At 42.9% G+C, this 27,944-nt stretch overlaps 1 protein-coding gene across 25 annotated transcripts in view; it reads left to right on the top strand.

Annotated features, from left to right (window-relative positions):
- The window catches only part of FOXP1 (forkhead box P1), a 380,080-nt gene that overhangs the window by 289,405 nt on the left and 62,731 nt on the right, over positions 1 to 27,944 (top strand). For 21 of the 25 annotated variants that reach the window (XM_077786176.1, XM_031505961.2, XM_031505953.2 and 18 more), the window contains 4 exons: positions 13,886 to 14,023; positions 15,110 to 15,199; positions 20,450 to 20,609; positions 26,678 to 26,882. In XM_077786176.1, coding sequence (XP_077642302.1) covers positions 13,886 to 14,023; positions 15,110 to 15,199; positions 20,450 to 20,609; positions 26,678 to 26,882 — 593 coding nt within the window. Of the gene's footprint in view, positions 1 to 3,211; positions 3,297 to 7,104; positions 7,229 to 13,885; positions 14,024 to 15,109; positions 15,200 to 20,449; positions 20,610 to 26,677; positions 26,883 to 27,944 lie in introns of those variants that run through there. The other 4 variants (XM_031505960.2, XM_077786182.1, XM_021550728.2 and 1 more) reach the window with 3 other exon arrangements.

Here is a 27,944-nt window from a genome sequence, read left to right as displayed (position 1 = left end):
ATAGCCATCTAGCCTGCCATGCTCTCTCCCAGTTATTTTTAATTTATTACTTTATGTGTCCTGTTTTGAATATCCCTGTCTGATGGTCTCTGTCTGTGATGACTCTTCGTAATTGAATGGAATTAAAGTGGGAGTTTATGGTTCTTCTTGGTCTTTTAAAATATTTTGCTGGCTTAGAAATGCGTTATATTTCATGGTGACCTTGCTTAACAAGTGCTACCATCTCTGAGGCTGAAGTTTTTAGCCCGGAGCAGATGTTGGCTGAGCTTGCAGGTATGAAGCTTTTATATGAAAGGGTATAAAACGCTTTAAAAATACAGCTTGCAGGTTCTGTGGCCTGCACTCAGTGCTTAGATAGCACCTTTCATTTTTCAAAGTGTTTTGCAAATATTGGTCTACAGAAGATCCTGAAACAAGTTGTATTATGCCCGTTTTGCAGATGAGGAGGCAGAGATGTTGCAGTTATTTTTAATTTATTACTTTATGTGTCCTGTTTTGAATATCCCTGTCTGATGGTCTCTGTCTGTGATGACTCTTCGTAATTGAATGGAATTAAAGTGGGAGTTTATGGTTCTTCTTGGTCTTTTAAAATATTTTGCTGGCTTAGAAATGCGTTATATTTCATGGTGACCTTGCTTAACAAGTGCTACCATCTCTGAGGCTGAAGTTTTTAGCCCGGAGCAGATGTTGGCTGAGCTTGCAGGTATGAAGCTTTTATATGAAAGGGTATAAAACGCTTTAAAAATACAGCTTGCAGGTTCTGTGGCCTGCACTCAGTGCTTAGATAGCACCTTTCATTTTTCAAAGTGTTTTGCAAATATTGGTCTACAGAAGATCCTGAAACAAGTTGTATTATGCCCGTTTTGCAGATGAGGAGGCAGAGATGTTGAAGCCATTGACTGCCTTGAAATAGTGCAGGCCACTGCAAAACCAGGCTAGAAACACTGCAGACTGAGCTCTCAGAGAAAGAGGCATTCTCAACATCGGAGACATTAAAAAAAAAAAAACAAAACAAAAAAAAAAAAAAAAAAAAAAACCAAAAAAAAACCACCAGAATTCCTAGGTGACTTGCCCATGGCTGGGAAGAATTGTTAGTGCCAGAGCCGGCACTGTGCTTTTGGTTCACATGTAGCTCTCGCAGCCTTGGGCTTGCATTGACACATTGCACTTTTTCTTTGCCCCTGGAAAGAAGAGAAACGCCTTGAGCAAAGTGGTAGGCTTCACAGAATCCCCCTTTTTTAATAAATAGAGTAATGCACAGCTTGGCTCACAGCTATGTGATCAGTCACTGACCAGGGCAGGAGGAAGGCACTGGCCTTGGATTGAGCTGTGTGCCTGGATATAGTGATACTGGAAAATAAGAATTGATGATGTGAGAATAGGATTGAGGCTTGTCTAGGTGAGAAGTTTCTGCTGAGGAAGACGAGAGGGATCAAAAGATTTCCCAACTAGGATCTGTAGAGCATCCTCTGATGGTCTGCAGATTCTGCCTGGGCATGCAGCCCCCTGCTAATTTTGGCTACAGAGTTGGTCAGGGTGTGTTAACACTCAGAGCTTTCCTAATGCTGCTCCTTTGCTGTCGGGGCTGCTGGGAACGCTGCCACAGCAACACTCTTAGAAATACAGCAGGAAGGAGAAGGTGGTGGCAAGAGAACTGTTGAAAAGTTTAAGTCTGTGCATTCTGTCGTGTATTTCCCAAAGCAATCCAAGTTCCTCGAGATCACTTTGAAGTCCAGGACAGGAAGGATTTCTCTTAAGCACAGGTGATAATTATTACTAGTGCGTGGCATGCTTTATGGTTTATGTTATTGCTGAGCTCCCAGTGTGCGGGGGGCTGTGTGTGTACGTGTGTGCTTAACTCTGCACAGATACAACACGGATAAATCCTGGCTGCTCCCATGCCCTGTCTGTGCTGACCTGCTCAGGGCAGCTGTGCCCCTTTAAGAGGCAGGCACTTTCTGATTCATGTAGACTGTTTCTGGCAGATTTAGGGTCTTGCAAAAGATGCCCTTAGTCCCTTATTAAATATTCATAAGAGGGTGGGGTCATATTTTTGTGACCTGAAAAAAATCCCATTAATAAATTTGTTATCTGACACGAAAACACTTTAGGGTGGAAAGCAATCCGTATCGCATCCCACTTAACATCACATCACAGGTTGTCAGTAAATTGGGTCCTTTGTCTTTGCTTCTTGTGAGGTTCTTCAGCAGCATCACTAATGGGGCTATTGTCTGACAGCCCCGACTCCTGCAAATAACGGGAGTTTCTGCTGGGAATGGTGCAGGGCAGCTTCTTGTCTGCTCTTGTGCTTGCATGTGAAGTAACTGAGGAGTTACTCTCTGCATCAATTTTGTCTTCAGAAACTATGTGAAAAGGTAAAGAAAACTGTAATTGAAATAGGGGGGGAGAGGGTTTACGAAATATTGCTGCCTAAGATGAAGTGGTTTGACTCGATGATCTCTGTGGAATCCGGCTCAGCATATGCTATGGATGGGAGCTTTTTGGGGAATGGAAAACAGGACATCAGGTCTGTGGCAATCCCTGGGTTAGAGCGCACGAACGTAGGGTCGAGAAGTCTGGAGAAGCATTTTCTGGAGCTCGCCCGCCTGAGTTTGTGAAGCTTGTTCTGAGTGAGGCGTACCCCACGTTTGAGAGGTGCCCCAGACCCAAGCACAGCGGCTTTGGGCGCACGGAGCAAGAGGCTCGGCTGCCTTGGATGCGTGCGGCCGTGCAAGTCCCCGGGCAGGGCTGGCAGGGGGACACGGGTACCAGGCGCGGCCGAGGGAAGAAGGGGAGATGCTCCCCTCCGCAGGCCGGGCGCTCTGCCCCGTTTTGGCGCAAACTCCCGCCAGAGGCACCTTGTGGTCGTTCCTTTATTCCTCCCAGTTCTATTTTCCCATCCCGAAACGCCGGGGTCGTGCGGCAGAGCTGTCGGGCAGGCAGCAGGAGAGCGACAGCCGCTTTCCGCGGGAGACGAGAAAGTTGCGGGGCGGGCAGGAGGCTCCCCGGGCGAGCCGCCAGCGCGCTGTGCCGGCGCTTTCGGCTCCGGGGGGGGCGTCCAGCCGCGGTGCCCGGGCGGGGGGCGGGGGCGGCCCGCGGGGCGCCCCGTTCCGGGGCGGGGTGTGCGCGGCGGCGCAGGGCGGGGCCGCGCGGGTGGCGGCGCGGCGGCGGCAGCCCGCGAGCAGCGCGCCCCGCACTCCGCCCGCGCCCGCGGAGGCTCCGCAGCGCTCCGCGCCCGCCGCTCCGCCAGCCCGCTCCATGGCCCGGCGCGCCGCACGCCGCCCGCCGCCGCCCAGGTGGGTGCCCCGCGGGGGGATCGGGGGCGGGAGGCCCGCGCAAAAGTGGCGGAGAGAGCCGCGGCGGCCTGGAGGAGCCGCGCGGTCCCGGCTCCTCCGCGGGAGGGAGGAGGGAGGGACGGCGTGTGCGCCCCGCAACTCGCCGGGGGTTTTTCGAAGTGAGGAGCGGAGCGTGCCGCCCGGCGCCTGTCGTGACAGCCGGGCGGGCTGTGCCGCAGCGCTGGAGTTGGGAAGAAGAGCGAGGAAGGGGGGAAAGTGCACGGAGCCGGATAAAACACAGTGTCAGGTTTAAATGTCAGGAGCCGGGATCGCTGAATGGACTCGCTAGTCAATTTACCAGGGGGAAATTAAGTGAGCGAGCTTTGTTTTTGACATTGACTGGTGCTGTGAACCCCGGCGAAATGGATGTAACGGGATCTCGGCGCAGCCGGGCTCGGTGTCAGCGTTGCAGTGCGAGTGAGCTGAAATTTCGAGGGTGGTGGTGGTGGCGGGGAGGAGGGAACCCTTAGGAAGTGGGTGGTAAGTTTAGAGCAAAGTGCATATACACTCTTCCTTTCTGCAATTAACTCCTTCAAAGCCAGCTTGTTTCCGAAGGCAGTGAGAGTTGTGACCTGTGCTGGTGGCAGGGAAAAGCCCCTCGGTAACGCGACACAGTCCTCCCGGTGCGTGTGCCGGCGTTCGACACGCTACCATTTCATATTTTTAAATAAAAACAAGTTTGGTGGCAGGAAGTGTGAATCATTCAGGGTGACCAAGATCTGTTTATGAAAACCAAACGGTTGGATTTATTCTAGCAGTTGAGTGTTGAGTTGTGAACTACAATAAATCGCTGAAGTTTATTTCTAATAAAATGTGACTTGCGCACGCTAGTCTGCCTTTTTATAAATAAACTTAAATGTTAAATCTTTTCTTTTATTTGGATCCCAGCTGATTCTCATGCCTGATGCTCCTGGGCCCAATCCTGGAATGCCTTGTGCATGTGCAGTAGCTGTAGTAGGCGAGGAGGCTCTTTACCCTCCTCTCCTCCCAGAGCCGTAAGCACGCTGCTAAATTATTATTTACCAGATCGAACCCCTCCTAAGTGTGTTTAATGTGCAGAGCTTTCTGGCATCTCGCACATCTTTTACACCAAGTTGAAAGGCATTTCTGTTTGCTTCTAAAAGTCATGGCTACAACACATGTGCACATGTGCGTATGTCATTAGAGTGTGGTTCTGTCTGGTAAAGAAATGGCTTTTGTTGATTGTATATTTATTGTAGTAGCAGCCTAGGAAGTCTCTAAAAGCAGGCTCTGTCCTCTCCTCGCAGCCAGCGGAAAATCTGCTGTCAGAGGGCTTTCAGTGATCTCCTGTGGCTACGTCCAAAAAATTTCATTGATAAGGCTGCAGAGATGAAACCTGAGTCCTGCCTGAGCGGAGTAGCTGCCTTGGCCTAGACTGTGATAGAGCTGAACTGCAAACTGATTGGTCTGACACTTTATAATCAAAGTTGATTTATTGTTCATTAGTAGTGCATTAGCCCTTTCAGGCAAGACAGTTATTTGTGTAGTGGCCTGTCAAACAAAAGACCGCTAGCACCTGTCATTTCTAAACCATGAGATAAGCAAGCAGATATTAAGATAATGCAAATAGGAATACAGTAGAATGAGGTAAAGTTCTAGCAATTTCTCTGTAAGAAATATTGTTTCATTTAACGTGCTCATGCTTAGCAAATAGAGGAACTGGATTTTACAGTGAAGGGGTTTCCCAGCACCAGGACCGTCAGGAGGAGAAGGTTCTGGGAATGAACTGCGCATCCGTGGCGTGTGGTTTCAGAGCACTTCAGAGGTGAGGAGGTAGTTGGGGCAGATAATGAATTGGGGAAAGCCAGTCACTGATACAGAAGGAAGATGTAAATGCTGTTTTGTACCCTTTATTTAATTTTGTTTGATTTTGGTTTTCATGTGAGAGCAAGACTGAGGCACTTTTTGTGCTTTTTTCCCCTGACTCCTTCCTCCTCTTCCCAATGGACAGATGTCATGAAAGGATGCTCTTACTGGCAGGGGTTAATTATATGAAAACTTGATGACATCACAGCAGAGCTGTGAGAATGTCAAAATACATCTGCTGCCATATTCAGACATATTGCTCTCCCTCCTCTCCCCCTATATCAGCTCCCCTCCCCTCTCAAAAGGGAATGATCTCATGACATAAAACAGAAAACAACACAAGTGTCAAAAGAAAACAAAATTAGTGAACTTTTGTCTGCCACCATAGAAACGAGGATTAACTTATGTTATTCCAGAGCATGGAATGGAGACTATCTGCATGAGGATATATAGTGTATTGTCTTCTGTGAATTTTCATTTGACAGGGATTTTGGAGGCTGTGATCTTAATTAAATCTCAACTGACTCAAATAATGCATCTAAAGGCATGCAGTGTTGCGTAACCTTGCTGAGTTGGTAAACCATAAATCATCAGAAAGCTTATGATAGGAAGGGCTGCTTTGAAATTTTTTTTGTTTGCTACAGTTGGTTTGTTTTTTTTTTTTCTGAGTCTTGTTTAACATTCACTTTACTGTGCTGTGCCATTGTGCCCTCCCTTTTCTAAGCAGTGTTATTTTTGCTTTAAAAGGAGAAAAAAAAAAGCTCTGAGACATGCTCTGACCAGTCACTCAGCTGATCTAAAGAGAAGTCATAAATACAATGGGATTGACAGGGAAGAAATAAAATCCCTGCGCTGTTTTTGCAGGGACCTCAGTGCTCAGAGGAAGGTGTGGGTGCCTCACGTTCTTCTGGGGCTGGATGAGCCCTGCACACGTTTTAGAAGTGTCGCTCTTAACCCCACGCTGAAATGTGTGCTGGGGTGTGAGCAGTGATCAGACCCCATGGTAGAGTGGCAGCAGTGGGTCACAGACGGATGATTGCACCGATGGACGGTGGGCTCTGATGTCTGCACGAGCTGAGTTGGTTTTAGTTGTGTGCAAGGAAGAAAAGGGTTGCAACAGTTGTGTGGAGAAGGATGAAATGGATTTTTAGGCATTGAAAGCGAGGTAGGGCAGTCAGAGCGATTTCTATGCACCGTTTTAACCTGACAGTGCTCAAGCACCCTTGTTGCTTGAGAATTAAGTTGTTTTTAAAATCATGAAATTATTACTTCAGTTCAAAATGCATTGGTTTTTGTGTCTGTGATTATATGCTCCGGCAGCTGAAGAAAGGTAAGGGGAGAAGGATTTTTGCATTCAGAAGTTTAAGGAGTTTAAAAAGCTCCTGTGCTTTTCTGCGCTGTATTTCTTAGTCTTTTCAGAGCTGCTGTAGACAAACGTGAGCTGGGAGGACACAGCTCTTGGATTTACTTTCTGTAAAGGTTTCTCAGTAGCAGGATAACTTACTGGTGTTGTTTTTCTCCCCTCTTTGCTATGGAAAAGCGGTAGCAAGGGTAGTTTTATCAACACCTGCAGAACTAGATTGTGGGAAAGTCCTGACACCATAAGCTAAATTTGTTATTGTTTGGTGAAAGGCTTGGCTGGTTTTAAGCAGTTTGTTTGTTTTATTGAAAGCAGAACTGCATTACTGGAAACTACTTTGCTGTAGTTGAGTTAAAATGTCCTGTCCTGTTCTGTTTTTATAAGGTGCTTACTTGTTCAGCTTCGCTTTCCAGTTAAAAGGAAAGGGGAAAAAAATCCACCATATACTCATCTGCAGATTGAAGTGTCTGTGTAGAGACTGGGAGAGACGCAGCACTGGCAAATATCTCTGCCCTAGCCTTTTTTTCTTCTATTTTTTTTTTCTTTTTAACCTTTCCAGCGTGGTTTCCTGCACTAGCAGGAGGACCTGTAGTCTGTATTGAAGTTGAATGAATGTTACAGAACCCAGACTGAATATTGAACAAATAAGAGGAATTGCTGATTGTTCTGTGCACTAGTTTCGGACGTGTTTGCCTTCATTGATTAGGTAAGATGCTCTGTTATTTGGTAGGGACAACAACCCCTCCTCCCCAAACTGACAACGGGTTTTAATTTTTAAGCTTTATCTTGCCCTTAAATCTGAAACATCATTGTTCAAATAACTGAGAACAAGGTAAACCAACAACATCAAAAAGGTCGGCTTCTGTGATTTCTCAAGGGCTTGTTATTTTGTACTTTCCAATTCTATTTGATGTCTTGACAAAACAAGATGACACAAGGGAGAATACATTAAATTTTGATTTTCATCTAACCTGTTACAGTAGTGGCAGCTTAATTTCTTTTACTTTTTACCGAAGACGGCTTTTTGCACAATTACTCTAATTGCCACGCCACTTTATGAGAAGGTTTCTTTGCGGGTTTCCCATTTGCCTTGATTTTGTGAGGCATTTTTTTGAACGTGCTTTGACCTTTAACACGGCGAGCTGGCTGGTTGCAGTGCGTCTTCATTAGAAGTAAATCAGTGAATGGCAAAATTGTCAAAGAGGCAACTGATGTTTTCTCATTAGAATCTAATTTGCACCGTTGTGCTTAGCTGTGATGTTCAGCTGTAGGTGTCTGCCATAGGTGCGAAAACCTGCACATTTTTAAGCAAATAAAGTTTACAACTGTTATCAAGGCGTCACTTGGAGCCAGAGTGGCAAAGGCAACCCGAGTGTTTAAGCAGAGCTCTGGTTTGTGTGGGAAATAAACAGCATGATTTAACCAGGTGGGGTTTTTTCTCAAGAATCAGTAATTTTTTTTTTTTTCAACTGGCCACGACAATGTACGTCATCTCAAATGCCCTGGGTTTGTTATGGATTTGATTCTTTTCAGGGTTGCAGAGAAGGTTTATCCTTCCTAGAAATCTGTTGGGAGTTGCAGATCTTTAAAATCTGCCCTAAGAAAAAAAAAAGAAAAAGCCCCTCTGTATAGCACTTCCCTTTCACTCACATGAAATTCTGGGCATATTAAATGTTGCTGGTTCAGTCATGGTCTTTTATTATTTAATTAAGCTCTCCATAATGTATGTGTGAATTAATACACAAATGTAAGGAGTCTGACACCATGATCATTGTCAGTATATTAAGGGTATTTGGGAGACAGGGTTTCAAGGGGTTTTCAAGGGCTTTAGTGGTATTTTGGATGTTTCTAAGCAGGATTGCTTTTAGTTTATTTGAGGCTTTTTTGGCAGAATATGTTGATCTAACATTTCCCTTCCTAAACTCTGGAAAAAAAAAATGCAGGGTTTTTTCTCTCTCTCTTTTTTTTTTTTTTTTTTTTTTTAACGGAATTATAAAATCACCACTGTTTCAAACCATGTACAGCGGATTATATAATTTTTCCTTTCATGCTAGAGATGGAAACAAAAATGGTAACTTTTTAAAATGTGAAAAATTATGATGGTAATCTCAAGCTTAAAATCTCACTCATCTTTTTAAAGGGGTATTTGGATGTGTGAGTGTGTATGTTCTGGTTTAGTCTCTATTTGACAAATGTTAGATGTAGAAAGGATTTAATTTATGTAAACTTTATATTTTTATGCAAATTAAATGGGTATTTATTATAGCAGAAACAATTATCCTGGCACTTAGTGAGAAACCTGGTATGCATGAGAAGTGGAAGATAAGATCAGATGTTTCATTCTGTAAACAAATACGAAAATATTCCGGTTTTTCCTCAGCTAGAAGAGAATGCAGAAGAGGCAGACATCCTGATATGCCAGGGAATGTGATCATATCCCATCATTTTGCCTTCTGTGGGTCAGAAGGAGATCTTCACTCCTGATAACATATAATAAACAAAATCGTACTAATAAAATGCTAATTTAATTTAAAGGAGGTTTTTTCCTCTCCTTACAATAGGGAGTTGTATTGTTACAGAGAGCACAGTTATGCTAATGACAGACTACTTAGCTGATTTTACATTAATATAATAAACATTACCTGTCTTAATGTGCTGTGCTGTATTATGGCAAGAGAACTAAGTCTAAAAGTGAGATTCCATTTTGCATAATGAACCATCACTGCAGTTCCTGCTTGAATAATTCCGACAGTGGCGTTTTGTGTTGGGATTTTAGAGGATGAAATATTATGTCAGAAATGTTTTAGTCTCAGGATGGAAGCAGGTCCTGCCTGCCTTCAGCACTTCTTATTTTGCTGGGCTCTGCTCTGGGTTGTGGCATCGTGCCTCTCTGCTTGCCAGGGTGTCAGTGCTATATCTTCTCCTGTTTTGCATTGTTTCACCTGAATGGTTTTTTTTTAATATTTTAAATATAGTGTATTTAATATCTTGCTAATAGGACAGCTCAAGTTCATTGTTTGGTTTTGCCTGGCCGTAGCTATTTTTACTGTAGTTCAGTATTTTTAACTGTTCCTCAACGACTTGTTCTTTTCTGTCTTCAGCTGTTTTGCTCCGTTTAACTTTTATCACAAAATCTTTAACCGAAGAATTGCTGTTTGGAAATCCAAGGTGCCTGGTATGAGGGCTGACTGAAATCAAGTTCGAACATAGATCGCAGGAGAAAAGGATTTTCTGGCAGAGTTATTCTTTATGAATTAAGGAAATCCTCCCCATCTTCCATGCATGCCTGCTGACAGTTAACAGGACCACAGCCGTATCCAGCATCGGAGGCACGGGGTGTGAAAATGGCATTCTTCTTTTTTTTTTTTTTTCTCTTCATACAAGATTAAACTACTTGAAATTATTTAGCTAGTATTTAATTATATTAATATCACCAAAAATGAGGGAATGGAGATGATTAAATAGGACTAAATAATTTTCATCCCCGTGACCCTTGCCTGGGTTGTGTGGAGGAGTGACAAATGCATCCCTGCTCTAATTTCATGGGGAAGTTAAAGGGGAGCTTGGCCCAAGTTTGTGGAAGTTTCCCTTGATCAGTCTTGCCAAAGTAGGGTGTTTTTAGGCTTGAAATGGGAGGATCTCAGAGGGGACTGTGGGGCCAGGAGGGCTTTGGGGGATGTGGAGGAGCAGAGGCAAAACCCTGGGAGAAACAGTGAGCGAAGACAATTGTGAGTATTAAAAGACATTTTTTGCCGTTGATGGTATTAGCATGTCAGCAGGTCCATACTAGCACAGCTCCCAAAGCCAAATTGCAGCTGTATTTTTACCTTTGCTGCCAGGTTTACATGCAGCTGGGTATCTACCACACCCTATTGTTATCAGTCAACAATACCAAAAGTAGTTAATTAATCATATCAATAACAACAATCATGTTTCAAGTGCAAAACAGAAATAAACAACTTGAAAGAAAAAAATAAAAGATTGATTTCTTCTCTGCATGCTAACTTAGCATTCTTTAAATATATCTGCCAGTAGTTTAATTTGAACTTCAACTCCCTGAAGGCAGTAAGACAGAATTATTTTAGTTCTTCTTAGACTACCTTCTGTGATTCATTGTTAACTCATAAAACATGCTCATTTTCATGTACTTAAACAGTTAAGTCATTTTTAAAGTTGGTTTGTAATTTTTTTTGGCAACACATTTAAGTTGACATCTGAGAGATAGAAATCTAAAATGAATTTATAGCTCTTGGTTTAGGTTTCACTTACTATCAGACAAAATATCAGAAATAAATATTTTTTATCTAACATAATGTAAAGTATATTAGCACAGTATCTAAAATAAAGTTTAGTTTTGACTGAATACACTCAAAAAGGGACCCATAAATATTAGAGAGCTGTAGTTAAGAACTTACATGACTGTTTTAAATACTATTGATTTAAACCACTGGCTAGATTTTATGAATCAAAGTGTAATTTCCAAGCTTTGGCTATATTTCTCATCACTAAAGCACTCTCTCTTGTGTGCCTTTAGCAGCTTTCCAGACATTCAACACGGGATTAAATGATAGTAGTTACAATGATCAATAGGTTAAGACCGGTACAATCACTCTTACCGCTAATGACCTCGGTAGTAATGGGTAATAAAGTGTGGGCTATAATAGCCTATTGCTGGTGCTGCATGCCCTTTGATTCCTAGTATTACCAGGGACTAGCTACATGGAAAAGTTGGACGTTGGGAGTTAAGAGAGTGGATATATAGGCCATCATTCTTAACTATTTAAAGTCCCTCAGACCGTATGTGTGTGCGCACACTCATCCGGGATGTGTGTTGTAATTTTTAACACAATAGTTTCTGGTTCATTTCGATTTGTTTGTGCAAGGTTTCCGTAAGTTGCTTTCGTGATAAACTAAAGTACAGGCCATGGCTAAATGTGGCTGTTAGCTGTGTTTATAAATGGAAGGCAGCACCTTCTTTAGAAGCGCAGGTGTGGTGTGAAAATGTGGTTTCAGATGGTAAAATGAACGGACCAACACAAACTCGTACTCTGTGTACTTGTACTCTGTGACTGTGTGCAGTACATACATGATTATTTTTTTTTTCTTTCTGCTTAAGTGCTTCTGTTCTAGCAAGGAGTGTGCAGCTAAGAGATTTGTTACTGGAAGGTACATGGCCAGCTTTCAAAGATAGGGCCTAATCGCCAGATCTGTCCCAAGATAAACGTGCAGAGAGGCCATGGAAGTGAATGGGAGTTGTCCCTGCCCAGCTGACGGTAGAATGCAGCCCTTTGGATTAATCACCGATGTGTAGGGTTTGCAGCACCCCACCCTATTCCTGTCTGCATCCCCGCTTGTCGTCATAAATCTGACTGAAGAGTATTTGTCTTGTCTATCTTCCAAGAAGGGCACAAGAAAACATACTTAAGCATGCTTCCTCTTCTGTTTGCTTGGTCCAGCTTCAATGAGAGGTAGTACAAACCCCAGGGTAAAGTAAACTTCTCTGGGGATGAGAATAATGAAGGTGAGTCACGCTTTGGAGCGAAGATAGTGACGGCAGGATTTAATTAAATAATTTTCTACTCCCAGAAAAGTTTGTAAAAGACTGCAGATTAAGATACTCCGAATTAATTGGATTGCCCATCCTGATGGTTCAGTGTCCTCAGAGCTGGTCCTGCGTGGCGAGGTGGTGGCTTTCCCATAGGCAAGGGGATGTCGTGCCATGGGAGATTGACCATTGATCTTGGTGGTTTGTCCCATCATTAAATCTCATTTTGCCAGCATTCCCAGCAGCCTGGACCCCATCAGTGATGTGGGAACATGCTGTGCCACAGGGACTTGCCATGTTGGCATTCGTGGGATGCCATGGGATGTTGCTGGGGTCTGCTCAGGCAAATGTTTTGGAGGCAGTGTCTGGCCCTGGCACACGACATGTACACAACAACACGGGGAGATGTGCGCTCTACATGCGTCTGACCTTCAGGAACCATTTTTAGTTCATCAAGATTAGTGATGCTGAGAAATCAGGACATCAGTGCATAATGACTGTGAAATTAGGAATGAGAGCTTGCTATGCAAATGACAGGACAAATCATGTGAAAAAGTCAAGATAAACTGCATATTAAGACGTTATGTTACATAAAATTAATACTGCATTTCTCTCTTGCTTACTACTACACTAGAGGCTTTTTTTTTTAAAACTCCTTTATCTTCTGATCAGCTATTGTCTGCTGATTTTTTTTAAAAGTGGTGCATGGAAAAAGTGCTAAACATGTTATTAGCTTTTATTGTAATACATGAGATGACAGGAGATCCTTTTTAGCAAAGTATATCCTTTACTGCTTTTAGTTTTGTGCTGTCATGTGTTTGATTTAAAACTATAGAAAAGTAAGGTGCTTCTGTATTACTGGTAAAACTCATATGGGTTTTGTCTTTTTCTCTATTGTTTTTTTCCCCTCTTTTTCTTTTCCTTTTTTGGGGTGGAGGGTAGAGGGGTGGGTTTCTAGGGAAATAGTCTTCTTGCATTACTGGGACTGACAAAATGGTTCTCATGTAGTCTGCAAATTAAACACAAGTGCAGTGATTATTTTGAATAGCTAAATTACATTCTAGAAAGCTTGCAGAATTCATAGCATTGTCATTAGGTATCCGCTTGAATACAATTTGTGTAACCTTGGCCAAGACAGCCTGTCATTTTAATGTCAGTGTTTTATCTGAACAAGACATCATCCTTTCAGATACAGTGTACAGGTTCCTTGCAAAGATGCCCGTGCAGAAACGTGTTAACAGTTGCAAATATGAAATGCTATCAAGTTCATCACTGTAGCTGTTTGTCACTGAAATGTCATGGAAAGCGGCTTTTAATGGTATCTCACATAATATGAAAGAATTGAAGACATCTGTATGCTGGGTGAATATGGAATGGTAAAGACATCGTGGTAGGGCCTTTCTTTAAAAATTGCATAGGAGTCTAGTGCTGTTATTCACATCACTGAGCCTTCCTTCAATTTTCTGAAAAACCTGTCGTAATAGGGTCTAGATCCCATCAGTGCAGGATATTTGGCTGTTGGATTTCTCTACAGAAGGCAAGGGCTTTCTGGGAGAGGGAAAGACCCAGCTGATGATTTCTTGTAAAAATAAATAAATCTTACCATATTACTTGCTTTAAGGACTTTCTATCCAATAGTGTTTTGCAAAAGGGGAATTTAGTCACTGGGAAGGTGTGGTCAGTACCTGTGTGCTGGCCAGGGTGGGCTTTCAGGACTCTCACCTTCAGAGATGCCAGAAATGGGCTGCCCTGGCATGGGGATGCTGGAGGAGCTGTGGGGATGTGCTCTGACCCTCTTTGTCTCCTCTTGGCCTTCAGGTTCCAGTGTCGGTGGCTATGATGACACCTCAAGTGATCACTCCCCAGCAAATGCAGCAGATCCTCCAGCAACAAGTGCTAACTCCCCAGCAACTCCAAGTCCTGCTCCAACAGCAGCAGGCACTCATGCTTCAACAGGTAATTGTTTCCTTAACAGCTGCTCAGGTGGCCCCTGTGGGTGCTGGAGGCTTCACCTCCTGGAGCACCCTTGGGGAAAGAAGCTGCCACATCTCAGGTCTGAACCTTGGAGCAGCCATGCTGTGAGCTGAACTGACTGCTCTTTTGTTTCCAATTCTAGAAATAGCTACTGGAAACAAATCCAGAGAGCAATGCTAGGAGTGTTTCCAAGATCAGCTAAATAATACAGATGCATATTTAAGTGTCAGGACTTCGGCAGATGTCCCCGTTGCTTTCGCCTGCATCCCTCAGAAGGCTTGGTGTGCCCTGACTAATTGGAATAAACAAGGTAGAAGGGCCATACTTCCCAATTTAGACCTCGTTATTTCCATCTGGAACCATAAAGGGCTGTGGAAACAGAAGTGGAGGGGTTTGCAAGCCTGTTTGATTTCAGCCAGCATATGCTGGGCTGTGTGTCAATGCTTCTCGCAGCCCGTGGTCCTTTCTCAGCTGGAAGCTGGCCACCAAGAAGCCCCGAGGCTCTGTTGTCACAGGGTTTGGCACAGCGGGGTCTCAGGGAGCCGGGGTGGGTGTCAGCATCCCCCCAGGCCGACCCTGCCTGCTCCTCCTGGCTCCCAGGCTCCGTCCTGCCCGCGGCCGGAGCGCTGCCTGCGCCGAGCACATCTGGGGAACGGGAGGAGGAGAGCGTTTCCCAGGATGTCTGTGCATGTATTGAACAACACTTAATACAGTCAAACCCTATCATTTAGAAAGCATGTGTGTTTCACAACAGAGATCTGCCAGGCTCTCTCAGCAAGGGCATTTTGGCTTTGTTGTTACAATCAAAGGTCATTCCTTGCCTTATTTTAATTAGTTTGTGTAGAAAATGGTATGTTTTTCATCAGTTCATTTTGGAGATTACTTTTCAAACGATAATGCCAAGAATAGTCAGTGTGCACTGAATTTATTGTTGAGTTTCAAACTAAAGGTCAGACCATTACAGATAAAAGGATGCTATTTTTCAAATCTCAGTTTGTGTGTTACACCAAAAGGGACACTGAATTGGCTCTCCACTTTGTTACTTACCATCTTTCCTTTTCTTTGTAGCAGCAGCTTCAAGAGTTTTATAAGAAACAACAGGAACAGTTGCAGCTTCAACTTTTACAGCAACAACATGCTGGAAAACAGCCTAAAGAGGTACAGACAATACCCATTTTACTTTCAAACCACAGATCCCTGGGGACTGTCTAGTGGCTATTAAACTGTCATTCATCTTATAAATGATTGCACAACTGAACTGACTCTATCGGGCCTCAGCTTTCAGATTTAGAGTTATTGTCCTGTTTTCGCCTGTGTTTTCCTGTGCTTTCCATTTGCTTGCTGCCACATATTTTATAGCAGAGGACCAGGCCTTGCTGTTCGGTATGAGTCCTGGAGCAGGCATCTAGACTTGTATCTTGGGGAGAATGCTTTGGGGAGTTAGTTATGGTGGAGAGGGGAGGGGGAAAGGCAGCAGGCCCAGATCACTTCTGTCCTCTCTGAACAAGGCAAAATGCCGAGAGGTGTTGAGTTTGGGCTTGCACTTTCCAGCCAGGGAGGTTCTGGTTGCACATTCTTCAAAGCACGGGCTGAGCAGGAGGGACCCCACTATAGCAGCATCAGCGGGGACTTGGAGAAGACATGACAGGAGACCTTGCTCTGATGCCACCGTGGTCCATAACTGGAGGGGACAGGCCAGGGTAGCTTCTCCCTGTCCTTTAGATACACTTCCAAAATACCTGTCACATCCAAAACTTCATTTGTTTTTGTGTGCATAGATTTAATCTTTCTGCAGTTACATTTACTTTAAGGTGCTGAGCCCACCTCATAAGTCTGGAGGAGTTGGGACTCTGCTGTGTAATCTGACATCAGTGCTGCCTTAGGTAGATCCTAGAAAGCTGCCTCTTGGCGTGAGACACTGGGTGACGTCCGGTGACAGCGGCTGCACTTGTGTCACCTGACAAGGGGTGTTGCTCAAAGCACGCACCAATTTCTGCTCCTCATTCCCCTTGAAATTTTGTCAGATCGTGCCACCTGTGCCAAGTTTCAACCCAGAGTGAATTTTTCCAGCTGAGTTATAAACCCATGAAAACAGGGGGGTTTATAATGGAAACGCTGACACAACCTTAACCATAGCGCGCTTACGGGCGCCACTATAATAAAAAGGGAACAGATTAAAAAGTGTCTAAAATGTAAATCTAAAGGACTAACAGTAATTAAAATGGAAATGGCACAGGGAGGGAAGGCATGTAATTGTGAGATATCACTGTGCAGAATGCTCTCAGCTTTGTTTTGCTGGCTGTTTTTCTAATTCAGTAGGGCTTACTCATCAGTGGCAGTTCAATGCGCGTTAATGACTCTGGGATGCAGGCATCACTCTGGACAAAGAAATGATTATTGTGCGGTCAAAAGAAGTTCAAAGACAAGAAGGGAATTTCAGTTTTTTCCTTAGAGATCCACATTCAAGAGCATATAAATTAAGCCAAATGTTAAAAACCACAGTCTGAAAGCTGACTTCAAAGTCACAACTCTCTAATTAATGAACTGCGAGCTTCAGTTTGGACAAGTCGTGGTTTGATGCGCCCATAAATCAACATGACAGGTCTGTTTCACAGTCTCAGACAGCGCTTGTCATTGAGTCACATCAGATGTAAACACAGCAGAAAAAAGAGGGAATATGAAGGAGGTGCAATTGATCAACAGAATTGGTAAAAACCCACTTTTGAAACGCATTATGCATGATCACAGGAAATGGCGATAGCCTCAAGAGGCTTTCTCCTTCTGCTGTTGCTTTTTTGAATCAGATTTCTAACAGCCTTCAAAAGGGAGAATAAGAATTATGGAGCTTCTCCCCTGTGGCTGGCAGGCAATAACCCCCTGTTGTTATTTTGTGCTTCTTTCTTTTCAAAGGCGTCAAAATTTAGTTTTTTAAAGATCTTTAACTCTATATTTGAAGACAAACAATAAAGGGCTGCCACTGTCATTCTTATCAGTTACCAGGGATTGTATTTTTTCTTTCTGTTGCCACTTCTTATTAACCTCTTATTTGGTCTATTAGACATAGTTTTGAATGCAAGCCTACATGCTGGGAGAACATGAAAGTTCAGATGAGCTCAGAGGGCAGATAAAGAAATTTGAAGGGGAAAGTTACACAGCAGAATGAACGATAAAAGTTAACTCTTCTAAATTGCTGTTGTCAGACAGGAGAGCATCTCAGACACAAAGATGAGGGCTTGGAGCTTAAAGAAAAAAAATACTTTGTGTTAAAAAAGACAAGAAGGGAAGTTAGACAATGTGATGGCATTTCAATATCTAACACACTGATTTACTGTGGTCACACTTCTGATATTACACTAGCAAAAGCAACAATAAGAAAGGACTCCTTCCTGTTTCAAGAAGAGCATTTTAACACGATAGCTGGAAGAACAAGGACCTAACTCTCTTCAGCTTATTCTAGGGGTTTGAGGGGGGAGTATTTTTGCTGATGGTTTTAGTGGAGATCCATTTCAACAATGCATTTCACCCCACAGGTTTGTTCAGCCCAGTTTAAGGAGGTTATTCTTGCTAAATTAGCATGGAAAAGGTGGTCTTGTATTATTTTATTTCTTCCCCCTCCCTCTGGCACTGAAAACTGACGGGCAGCGCCGTGGTGGGGGCCGGCGGCTGCCGTGCTAACGAGGGCTGAGCTTGTACCTTGACAGATGGAACAAGCGTCTTCATGTACGGCATCCCCCAAGTCATTTTGTGAGCGCCTTGTCCTATTGTGCTCTCGTGAAAAAAAGGAAAACACAACCAACCTCCCCAGCCCCGCTGGTGAACGGGACCCGAGCAGAGCAGCAGACAGACCCCAGCGAGGTTCCAGGCGGTTTTACTCAAGGGCTGCGTGGGGTAGCAGAGGGTGAGCAGTACCCAACAGCGAGGGGCAGAGGTGCTGGGGGGTATCTCATTCCTGTTCCTGCTGTCCCCTGGAGAATTTGGGGCTCCCCAGAGCCAGGGGGGTGCTCGGGGTCCGGCGCAGGACGGAGCGCGCTGTTTATCCTCCGGCACTGTGACAGTTCATGTTAGGCAGTAGGGAGTAACCTAAGAAAGGAAAACAGACCTTTGACAGAAGCTTTAGGGAGGGGATCAAAAATGCAAGTTTTATCAGGATATTTCAGCATTTTAACACTGACTACTGACCTGACAACAGGACTGCACCGAGACCTTTTTTGTATGCATTCAATTGTGAGAAGTAAACAAACTGCCTTGTATCCTGTGTTTGGTAACTGGGTGGGGAGCGCAGTTTGGCAACGTGTCTTGCTTTTAAATTCTTTCTTGGACAATGGGCCTTGTATACTTTTATATCCTGGCTTTTCAAAGTAGAGTGCGTTCAAGAGCTTTTCTTAGGATAGCTGAGAAGACAACCAAAAGGGCATCATTCAATTGATATAAGGGTTTTTTAAAAAAAAAAAATCTGTGTGCTGAGTTTGCACTCGTATGGCAAATAGGTAAAACACAGCTTACTACTAGTACTAATAATATAAATATATTAATATAAATACTTTAAGTGTATATATTTTAAAATTAATATTTATGGAGGCAAACATTACTTTAGCTCAATACAACTGTTGCTGGGGCCTGCATGCATATGGTGCTGTTGCAAATAGTTGCAACAAATGGATGTGTCAGAGCAAGCTGTTGCAAAGAAATGTAAACTCTCTGAGTTTCAGAATATCCAAACACCTATTTGTTTAGATGTGTTCCTGAAGTCCAAGGTTTTCTTTGGAAGTAAGATAAATTGAGTTTATAAATAAGACGAATGGAATGGCTGACTTTTCAGAGTTGTGGGTATGAAGTCAGTTGCAGTATTAGGATTGATGGGGCATGGTGGTACGAGAAGGTGGGGGTCAAAGCCACAGTTGATGTCTGTCAGTCGTGCTCCAGCAGCTCTGGTGGGACTTTTTCCCTGTGTAACACCAGTAGGGAATGGAGCCAGTGATCCTCCGGCCTGGTGTCAAGGAGGGGTCACAGAAAGCTCAGGATCTGGCTGGGGTTTGTTTGTGAAAGTGTGCAGTTTAGTAAGAGTTAATTTTCTTTCCATAATTGTTAGCCATAATGTGTATAAGACCTCCACCTTGATATGATTCCTAGCAGATTAGGGATATTAGATAATTTCCTTCTATTTATTGTACTACTGCACTGTATTATCTTTCTATCACTCAGATAATTACTAAGGAAATCTACATTAATTTTTTTTGGCTAGCACAAGGAACTGCTAAACACTGGCATGATGTATTGATGTTTTACACAACAAAAGTTTTCCTCCTGTCATTGTACAATAAATAAAAAGATATTTATCAAAATGCAAAGCCTTTCATGGATTTTAAAGAACAAAGCAAATAAAATACAAGATGAGCATGGAAGCAAAACCTAGAGGCTTCCTTAACTGAACAAAATTAAGGACTCTGAAGCCTCGAGTACTGTACATATTAAACACTCACATTCAAGTAAGATGTTGTTTGCTAAATTATGAATGTGTGTAATTAAAATCTAGTGGCTGTTTCTATGAAAGATTTACAATGTTATTTCATCGTTTGTCATGGCTAATTAACAATATTAGATGAAGTTTTTCTTCTTCAAAGGTCTGATTTTTTCTCATTTATTTATGTCAGAAGTGATAAACAGAGTAGTTAAAAGCTTCTCCGGGTACAGTAGTGAGAAAAGCAACATGTTCTTTTACACCTCGAAGGTTCAGGGTTCACATCCCTGTGGAGTAAAGCAACTCCATCTTCTTTCTAGTGAGAATAATTAAAAATTTCAAAGTGCAGAAGTGGCAGCCTTAAATACAGCACAGAATAATTCCAATGTAACAGAAAGTATTGTGAGGCTTGATGGATGAAGAAGAGAGAATGAGTATAAAATACCATAAATTAAGCCAGTCGAATTGCCTTAATAGTTGAGACAACCCTTGAATGAGCAAACAGAGCACAGTGCAGGGTTTCTTGTTACATCTAAGTGTGATGTGATCATGGGGTGTGAGTCTTAATGTTCTTTGCCTCAAAGAATTACCCGGGATTTTCATCAGTATTTGCTTTACCCACCACTGGAACACAGCCATGTCTGGGGTGAAACATGAACACATGGACTAAGAAATGCAATAGATACTTGTAGTTGGGATGGCAGCAGGGATTTAGGTTGGGTGAAAGTTAACCACTGGAGATGAGAATCTGCAGCCCTGTGTTAGCTCCAGCATCTAACCATACATCAGGATCTTTGCCAGGGGTGGTGGGCTCGCTGGCTTGGCCTTGATACCAAGTGACTGCCATCAGAAATTGAAGCAAGTTGAGACAAGGAGCCCTGTGAATCCTCTGCTTTGCTCTTGTATTAAAAAGTGTGCATTTCGATTTTTTTTGTTGTTGTTTTTTCCAGCCCCAGCAGCAGCAAGTGGCCACGCAGCAGTTGGCCTTTCAGCAGCAGCTCTTACAGATGCAGCAGTTGCAGCAGCAGCACCTCCTGTCTCTGCAGCGTCAGGGGCTGCTGACAATCCAGCCTGGGCAGCCTACTCTGCCTTTGCAACCCCTTGCACAAGGTAGGTGAGGGGTTTGGGTGGCAGAGCAAGGGCAAGGGTGCACATTCACACAGAATTGTCACGTGGCGGGGAGAGAGAGAAAGAGCTCACTGCCTCATAAAATAATAAGCACAGAAAGATTCTGACGGGCAGGGTGGGCATTATGAAGGTGTTTTTTGAGAAGGGTGATGCTGCAATCCTGGGCTGTTCTGACTGGCAGGGTGCAGAGGGCTTGGAGTTCACATGCAGTTTGCACAGCTGTAGCCGGTCTGGCAGACTCAGAGCTGCTGGTCGTGCTCATCTGGGCTCGGAATCCTTCACAGGAGGAGTCTTTATCGATTCCTGCTGCTGGCTTCATGGCTAAGGGTGTGTGAGAGCAGCTTTTCCTTTCCCACATGTGTTGATTGGGCCTTCCTGGTCCCAGCCTGGCCATGAGCTGGCACAGGGCAGCTCTGACCCACAGGCTGGGGAGCTCAGAGTGCCCTTGGCTGTGGCTGCCAGGGAGGGGGACACGGCTGCTCTCCACAGCCTTTGTGTCGCTGCCTTGGTGCTTCTGTTCCTTCGTCCACACTGAGGCAAACTGGGATTAACTCCATTTAATTGTAATGGTGTTGTTGACAATTAGATCCTCCTACGTCTTTATTCAGTCCTTCACTCTGCAAGAAGTTACTGCTTTCCTGAAATCCCAATTTATTTTATTTTTTTAAGACATTGATACACTGAAAGCACTACTTAAATCCACAATACTTTTGACAGTGATTATAACCTAGGGTTTTTATTCTCTCTTTTTGTTTTTGGCTTAAATTTATTATTTTACTTTTTAAACTGGGTTTGTCTGTAAGCCGTGGGACAGTTTAACAGAGTTGCCTGAGCTCTGGCTGCTGTGGTTAAAGCAGACTGTTAAGAGTTGGCAGGGCTCAGGCACGCCATGGCATCAACCATGATGCTGGTATTTCTGAATAATCCTGTCTTCTCCTTCCCTTGCCCCATAATAAATTTGAACATTCACCTTTATAGCTTGAGTCAGCCCAGGTTGAATGATTTGGGATCTTGAAAGCAGCCTTAGGGTTGTTCTTAGTTTCTAAATCACACAGTGAATTTACATTCAGCTCTGTTCACTTAAATGGAGGGGAAAAGACAAAATTGCTTCTGTTCTTCACCTTCTTTTTTTTCTGTGTACATAGCTGCAGAAAAGGAGAGTGAGGCGGCTGGTGAATATTAACTTATATGGATGAACAGAGGCCAAACTGGGGAGTGGAGTCTGCTTTGCTGTGTGGCTGACATGCTTTATTTAGGCTTACTTTTGCCAGACCCAGGAAGGTATTTGAGCATTTAACTCCTCTGTTGAGAGGCCGAGCTTCTGGGGGCCTGATCTCTGACTCCCCTAGTCTCAGTTTAATTTCCAGCATCCCAAAACTGGATGCCTGGTGTAGAGCAGCACGGTGCAGGAGTTGGAGGCTGATCCATGGGAAGGTGGTGCCCAGCAGGGAGCTGCAGGATCAGGCTTGGGGCAGTACCTGGTCCACTCACCGTCGATGCAGAGTGATGGGGAGAAGGTGTGAAATGAGTCCTGGCAAAAAGGGCACGTAGATGAAATGCCATTTATGCTTGCAATATGTTTTAACATGCATTAATTACACCTCAGATTTATTGTTAGAAGCATCCCAGTCTGTTCCCACACACCCACCGGCCTCAAGCTTCAACCTTGCTAATTTTTCCCACAGCTCCTATACCATTAAGTTGGCTCAGTAAGGTTCATTGTATAGTCCATCAGTTAAGCTGTCCAAAGGAGGGCAATTGGGCAGTGACAAGACACGCTCATGTGTAATGTGAAAGAAATGAATGTGGTGATGCATGAAGTGTAATCTGTGCGGTAACACATCGGAGACACCAGTAGGTAATTCAGCCGTCGTGGCATTGATTGATATGGTTAGCAGGGAAGTGTAACTATTAGTCCTCGCCCAGGAGCGTATTTAAAACCTGAGGGGTGCTGACTTGCACGCCAGAGACGACACAAACATAAGCAGAGGGGGCTGGTTCTGGCAGGGAAATGAGCTGTGAGCGTTGGGGGTGGCGGGAGCCGGCAGGAAAGAGGGACTGGAGACTCGAGGCGGGTTGCAATCCAGCACGATATTTTATTCCTTTTTATCAGAGAGACGATGGCTTAAAACTGATGTCATTATGAGGTTTAAATCAACTTTCTGCTTGCTTGAACATGGTCACCTGGGTATGGAGGTACAAGGACACAAAGAGGTTGAGCAACTCTGTTTGTCTTTGAGCCGCTGATACCTGGGGTTGGGAAATTGAGTTCCGTGAGCAGTAATCTGTCAACTGTCCCCACAACATACATTTTTTAAACCTGTGCCTACATTTTCTTTCATAATCAAGAGGACTAGTTGTCCTGAAAAATGCAATGAAGAGCCAGGGCTATAGTTTAAAGTAATTGGTAATGGACACTTCTTATTTAAAAAAGAAATTACATCTCTCATGCCCTTTTGTTTCCAGAACAGTTTGCAAGACTGAGACAAATACTGTAAATGTGTGTATAAAAGAAATAAAATCATCCCTCTAGGAAATGTAGCTGTGAATTTAGTTAAAAACATTTTGCTTTTATTCTTAAGTATCTGTAATAGTAATAAATGTTTCCAAGGAGAGAATGCTACTTCATAAGTGACATTTTCGTTATGTTTTCAGAGCTAATAGATTGTTTAAATCTGTATTTTAGTTTCATTTTAGTTTTTAGTGCTCTCCTATTGTCTTAAACAAAATAGCACATCCTTTAATGTTATATTTGTGTAATCTTTTCTGCTTAGTATTTAGACACTTCTATAATCTAGATTTTACATCTGTACATACATAGCAGCAATTTTAAAATAAACCCCATTTCAGCAGTGTTCTGAGCTGCGAAAGCGAGATCTTCAGTATCTTCAAAATGAAACTGCAAATCACACTTCAGATCACCAGTGAGTGAAAATAATAGGACTGAGACATCCGGGTGCCTGATTGCTCCCGCAGATTTGGCAGTTCCAGGTCTGAATCCCATTCTGGTCCTTAGGAAGTTGCAGCAGTCCCGGGTAATTGCAGTGCAGTTCTGGGAATCTGACTTGAAATTTAGCTCTCGCTGTTAAAATGAGACTGTTAAATGGTAAATTACATAATTTATTGCGAGTGGTCGTGGATCTGTTTGACTTGCTTTTGCCATTTGTTCTATTATTTTATTTAACCATTTTGCTGGATGAGTGATGAACATACCTTTCAGCTCCCAGTTTGACAGGCTAGTCAGGAATTCTCTCCAGAATTACTCTAAAGGAACTAAATTTAGGGCAGGAGGAGAGAGGCTATTTCTAATTTTATTTTATTAATCAGGTGATGTAATCAATTTTTGGCAAGGGGTTGTGTGCGGACATGTATGACATCACAGTTAGTTCTTTAAATTAATGTCTCTCGGCCTAAAATCCTTACTATCCCAGCATTTTCCCCCACACAACTGAGGATATTTTATTTTTCCTTCCATCTGTGGTATAGTTGTTATTAGTACTAATGGGAATTAAACTTGTATGGGAAGTTAGACGAAACATTTTCACTTCTAGAGGCATAAATAACGTGTGTGTGTCTGTTTTAGTGGCTGTAACATCTTCAGGCTTTTCCTTGGGAGAAAGCATTGGTAGTCCAGAAGTGACCAGGAGGAGAGGAGAGTAGAGAACAGGGAAAGGAGAGTGCATGATAGCCTGTGCTTAATTAAAAACCTGTAGAAATCCAGATTAAAAAAAGAAAAAAAAAAGTGAAAAAGCGCCAGTTATTCTTTCCCTATTTGCTTATTCTGGAAAATAAAAATAGGTGTCGGCTCATATGTTCTCATATCAATATGTTATCATCAACAGACAAGTCTATTCACTATTGTTTCAACTGAGTAAACAGTGTGTAAGGGTCAGCCCTGCTCACAGGTAATTGTTAGTGTGCAGACAGTCCTGTCAAGCGTGTTAGCTAAAAATACATCCCACACTGTCACTTTGCAAGGTGTTTGAAAATAATAGCCCCCACACAGCAAAACAGGACACGGGCTTGTGTACTGACCTTTTTCTTTGTTTAATTTGCTCAGAGGTTTAATTCCAGGGGACAAGTAATAATTGAATATGTCTAATAACTAAATGCTCATTTGGGACAAAATCCATCAAAATATAATTGGCATTTGGGGCTGATGAAAGGAAAATGACGTGGCTTCGGTGAAACGGATGTGTCCTAAGAATATCTGATCACTTAATGTATAAATTGAAGCCTCTTCCCTAATATATATTAATTGCAGATACTTAAGGATTTCAGCATTTTTTTGTAGTGAACCGTTACCGGAGACCAACTGTTTTTGTTAATGCTACTCTGGGAAAGGCGGGGAAGGTTATTGGTCTGTCGTGCAATAATTTACTCCTCTTTGATATGCAAACGATCCACGGTGAATATAAAAAAATCCTATCAGACTCATTTCACAGTTCTTAACCACTTAGATTCTCTGGAGTCTATCGCCTCATTAGACCAGTGCTCTCCAAAGCTAGCATAATTAAAATCTTTAACAGTTTAGCAAAGTAAAGATGTTTGGCTGATCACGTTGAGATGATTATCTATCCATTGTATTCTAAATGACAAAAATAAATTAAATTTAGACCTTGGCATTTTTTATTATGTGTTTCAAATGAATATAATGCAAACTGCCTTATTTTTTTTTTATTTCAATACCTTAGGTTGGGTGAGGTACATGCCTGTGAGAGCTGCTGCTGTACACTCAGAAAATGGCAGTTTTCCTTAGGATAGCTCCAGAGCCACAACATGGTGAAACAATGAACAGTCACCCAAACGATGAGCTGGATGCACACTGATGAGAAACCTCTTTAAAAACACACAGACACTGGCTTATTATTTTTTTTTTCCCTGAATATTTGAGTGACGTGTCTCTACTGCTAATTTTTTCCCATGGCCTTCTCTGAAAGAGCACTGAAATAGTCTGCAGTGAGAGAAACTTGACTTGTTGGATCATGTCACAAACATCAGCTTTATCCAAAAGCATGATCTCAGCGTGAGCACATGGTTCACCTTGCATTTGGCCCACTGGAGTTTGCAGTCTTCAATTGCTTAAGTTACTTAATGTTGCCTCCCTAATCCTGGTGTCCACTTCGACACATTTTAAAAAATACAAATTTTTATTATTATTTTTTCTTGAAGCTTATTTTCTGTTTTCATTTTACTTTTGAATGGCTCATTAGCATCGATTTAAGAAATGACAGTAATAATAGTGTTACTTGTATAGAAAGTTATACAGTTTTTCGGTAGACACATCCATCAATTAAGTGAGCAGTTCGAGAAACCAAAATTAATGAGAAAGATAGGTGTGTTAATGAAATAATCATAGTATAATCAATTTGACTGTTAAAATTTGAAAAGCATTTCAGGAAGACAATATGAATTCATAATTTACGTCTAAAAGTGATTAATAAAAACTGTATTTAATAACAAAGCTATTTGTCATCATTTAAAACTTAAGCACAAAATTAGTCATGTTGTGGTTCATGTTGTCATAATAATAAAGCTGAGTATTTTTTTTTCCTAAGACCTTCCTTGTTTTTAATAACAGGTTAGAGAGTAGTCACTTTCCTAAAAAAACAAAGCAAAAAAATTGTGGAAAAATAAAGGAATTGAATTTCTTAGCTGAACATAGAATAGCCAGTGGCTGGCTTTGCTCTCAGCCTTGCTGTGGGCGTGGGGACGATTTTTGCCTAAGCAGGGATCTGATTTAAAATTACAAAAAATTACAATATTTAACATGACGTTTGGTCTAGGTGTGGTGTTTTGTGGATGTCTGTGCCCCACAGTCTGGATTTTGCATTCCATGAGTACTGCAGGTGTCACACCAGAGCGTAGCAGAGTCGTGCAGTGCAGTATTAGCATTTAGTTATTAAAAAAAAAAAAAAAAAACACGCGCAAAAACACACACAGGCAAAACTAACACTAGGCTTTGTTTACTGACTCTTTGATTTAATTACTGTTTGAAGACGGCCGAATTAGCTGTTAATTGATTTAATTATCCAATTTGTTTGTTTCAGGCATGATTCCAACAGAACTGCAGCAGCTCTGGAAGGAAGTGACAAGCTCGCACACAGCGGAGGAGGCAGCCAGCAACAACCACAGCAGCCTGGACCTGTCCACCACCTGCGTCTCCTCCTCCGCACCCTCCAAGACCTCCTTAATCATCAACCCACACGCCTCAACTAATGGACAGCTATCAGTCCACACTCCTAAACGGGAGAGGTAGGTGCCTGCAGGTTTTTTCCACCCGGAGCGATGGCGAAACGCTCGGGAGCGGTGGCCAAGCGCCTTGGCCTCGGTTTTGTCCTCCACATCTTGCTCTGTCTGGTGTTGGCATGGTTGAATAGAGTCTCCACTGGGCAGAACATGCTCCTTTTGTTCAGATCTTTATGGCTTGTTAATTGGATCAATGTGGGCACAATTAGCTAATTAGAAGTGCATTGGATAAGCGTATTGGGAAGTGCGAAGAAGCTGGGGGTTTTTTTGAGTTTTGCATCACAGGTGGTGGTACTCGAGTTGTGTGTTTACAGGCTGGAGGTGAGCAAGAAAATCTGTTGGTCAGTACAATCCCCATTTTTCTACCAAATTTTGGTGCCCTGTCTAATCTAACTTATTTGCCATTTTATACTCTGTATTACCTGCTTTCACAAGACACAGTAGGCTTGAGTTCACCAGGTTTCTCTAAAACAAAGTGGCTTTTTGCTTTTTTTTTCTCTTTTTTAACTGCTGATAAAATTAGCTAACTGGTGTTGTTTGGCTTTTAAAAGTGTGAGTTAATTTATACTTGCTCAGCGTGCATTGTTAAAAGAAATGGCTTAAATCAGGGGTTGTCTGTTGACGTGCTTCTCGGCGCGGGCTCTGCTTTATTCCAGAGGATGCTTTATTGCAGGTTTGTTTCTTTACACCCCCAGATTTCACTGAGGCGTGTCTAACAACGTAACTTTTGCTTCTGGGGAGATAGACAGGCCCAGGCGCCGGGGCCGTGGGTGCCAGCGCCGGCTGCAGCCTCGGCGTCGCTGCCGGAGGAGGAGGAGGAGGAGGAGGAAGGGTCTTGAGGAGTGGGCACAGTGGGGAGGGCAGTGCTCCTTTGCATTCAGGAGAGTCCCTTTGCCCATCTAGAAATGTTGCAGCAGACACTAGTGAAAGCTGGATTTTATGGAAACTGATGGCTTTGTCTTTCCATCCTCCTTTCATTCATTAGAGGGAGGATAATGGAATTTTTAAGCCATAGAGTTTGTATTTCTGGTGGTCTGAAAGTAGATTGATAGGGAAGCTATATAAATA

Source organism: Lonchura striata, chromosome 12 (genome assembly GCF_046129695.1).
Source record: "Lonchura striata isolate bLonStr1 chromosome 12, bLonStr1.mat, whole genome shotgun sequence".
NCBI lineage: Eukaryota > Metazoa > Chordata > Aves > Passeriformes > Estrildidae > Lonchura > Lonchura striata.
Note: the sequence above shows the minus strand (reverse complement) of the source record. Positions and strands in the feature narration are given on the sequence as shown.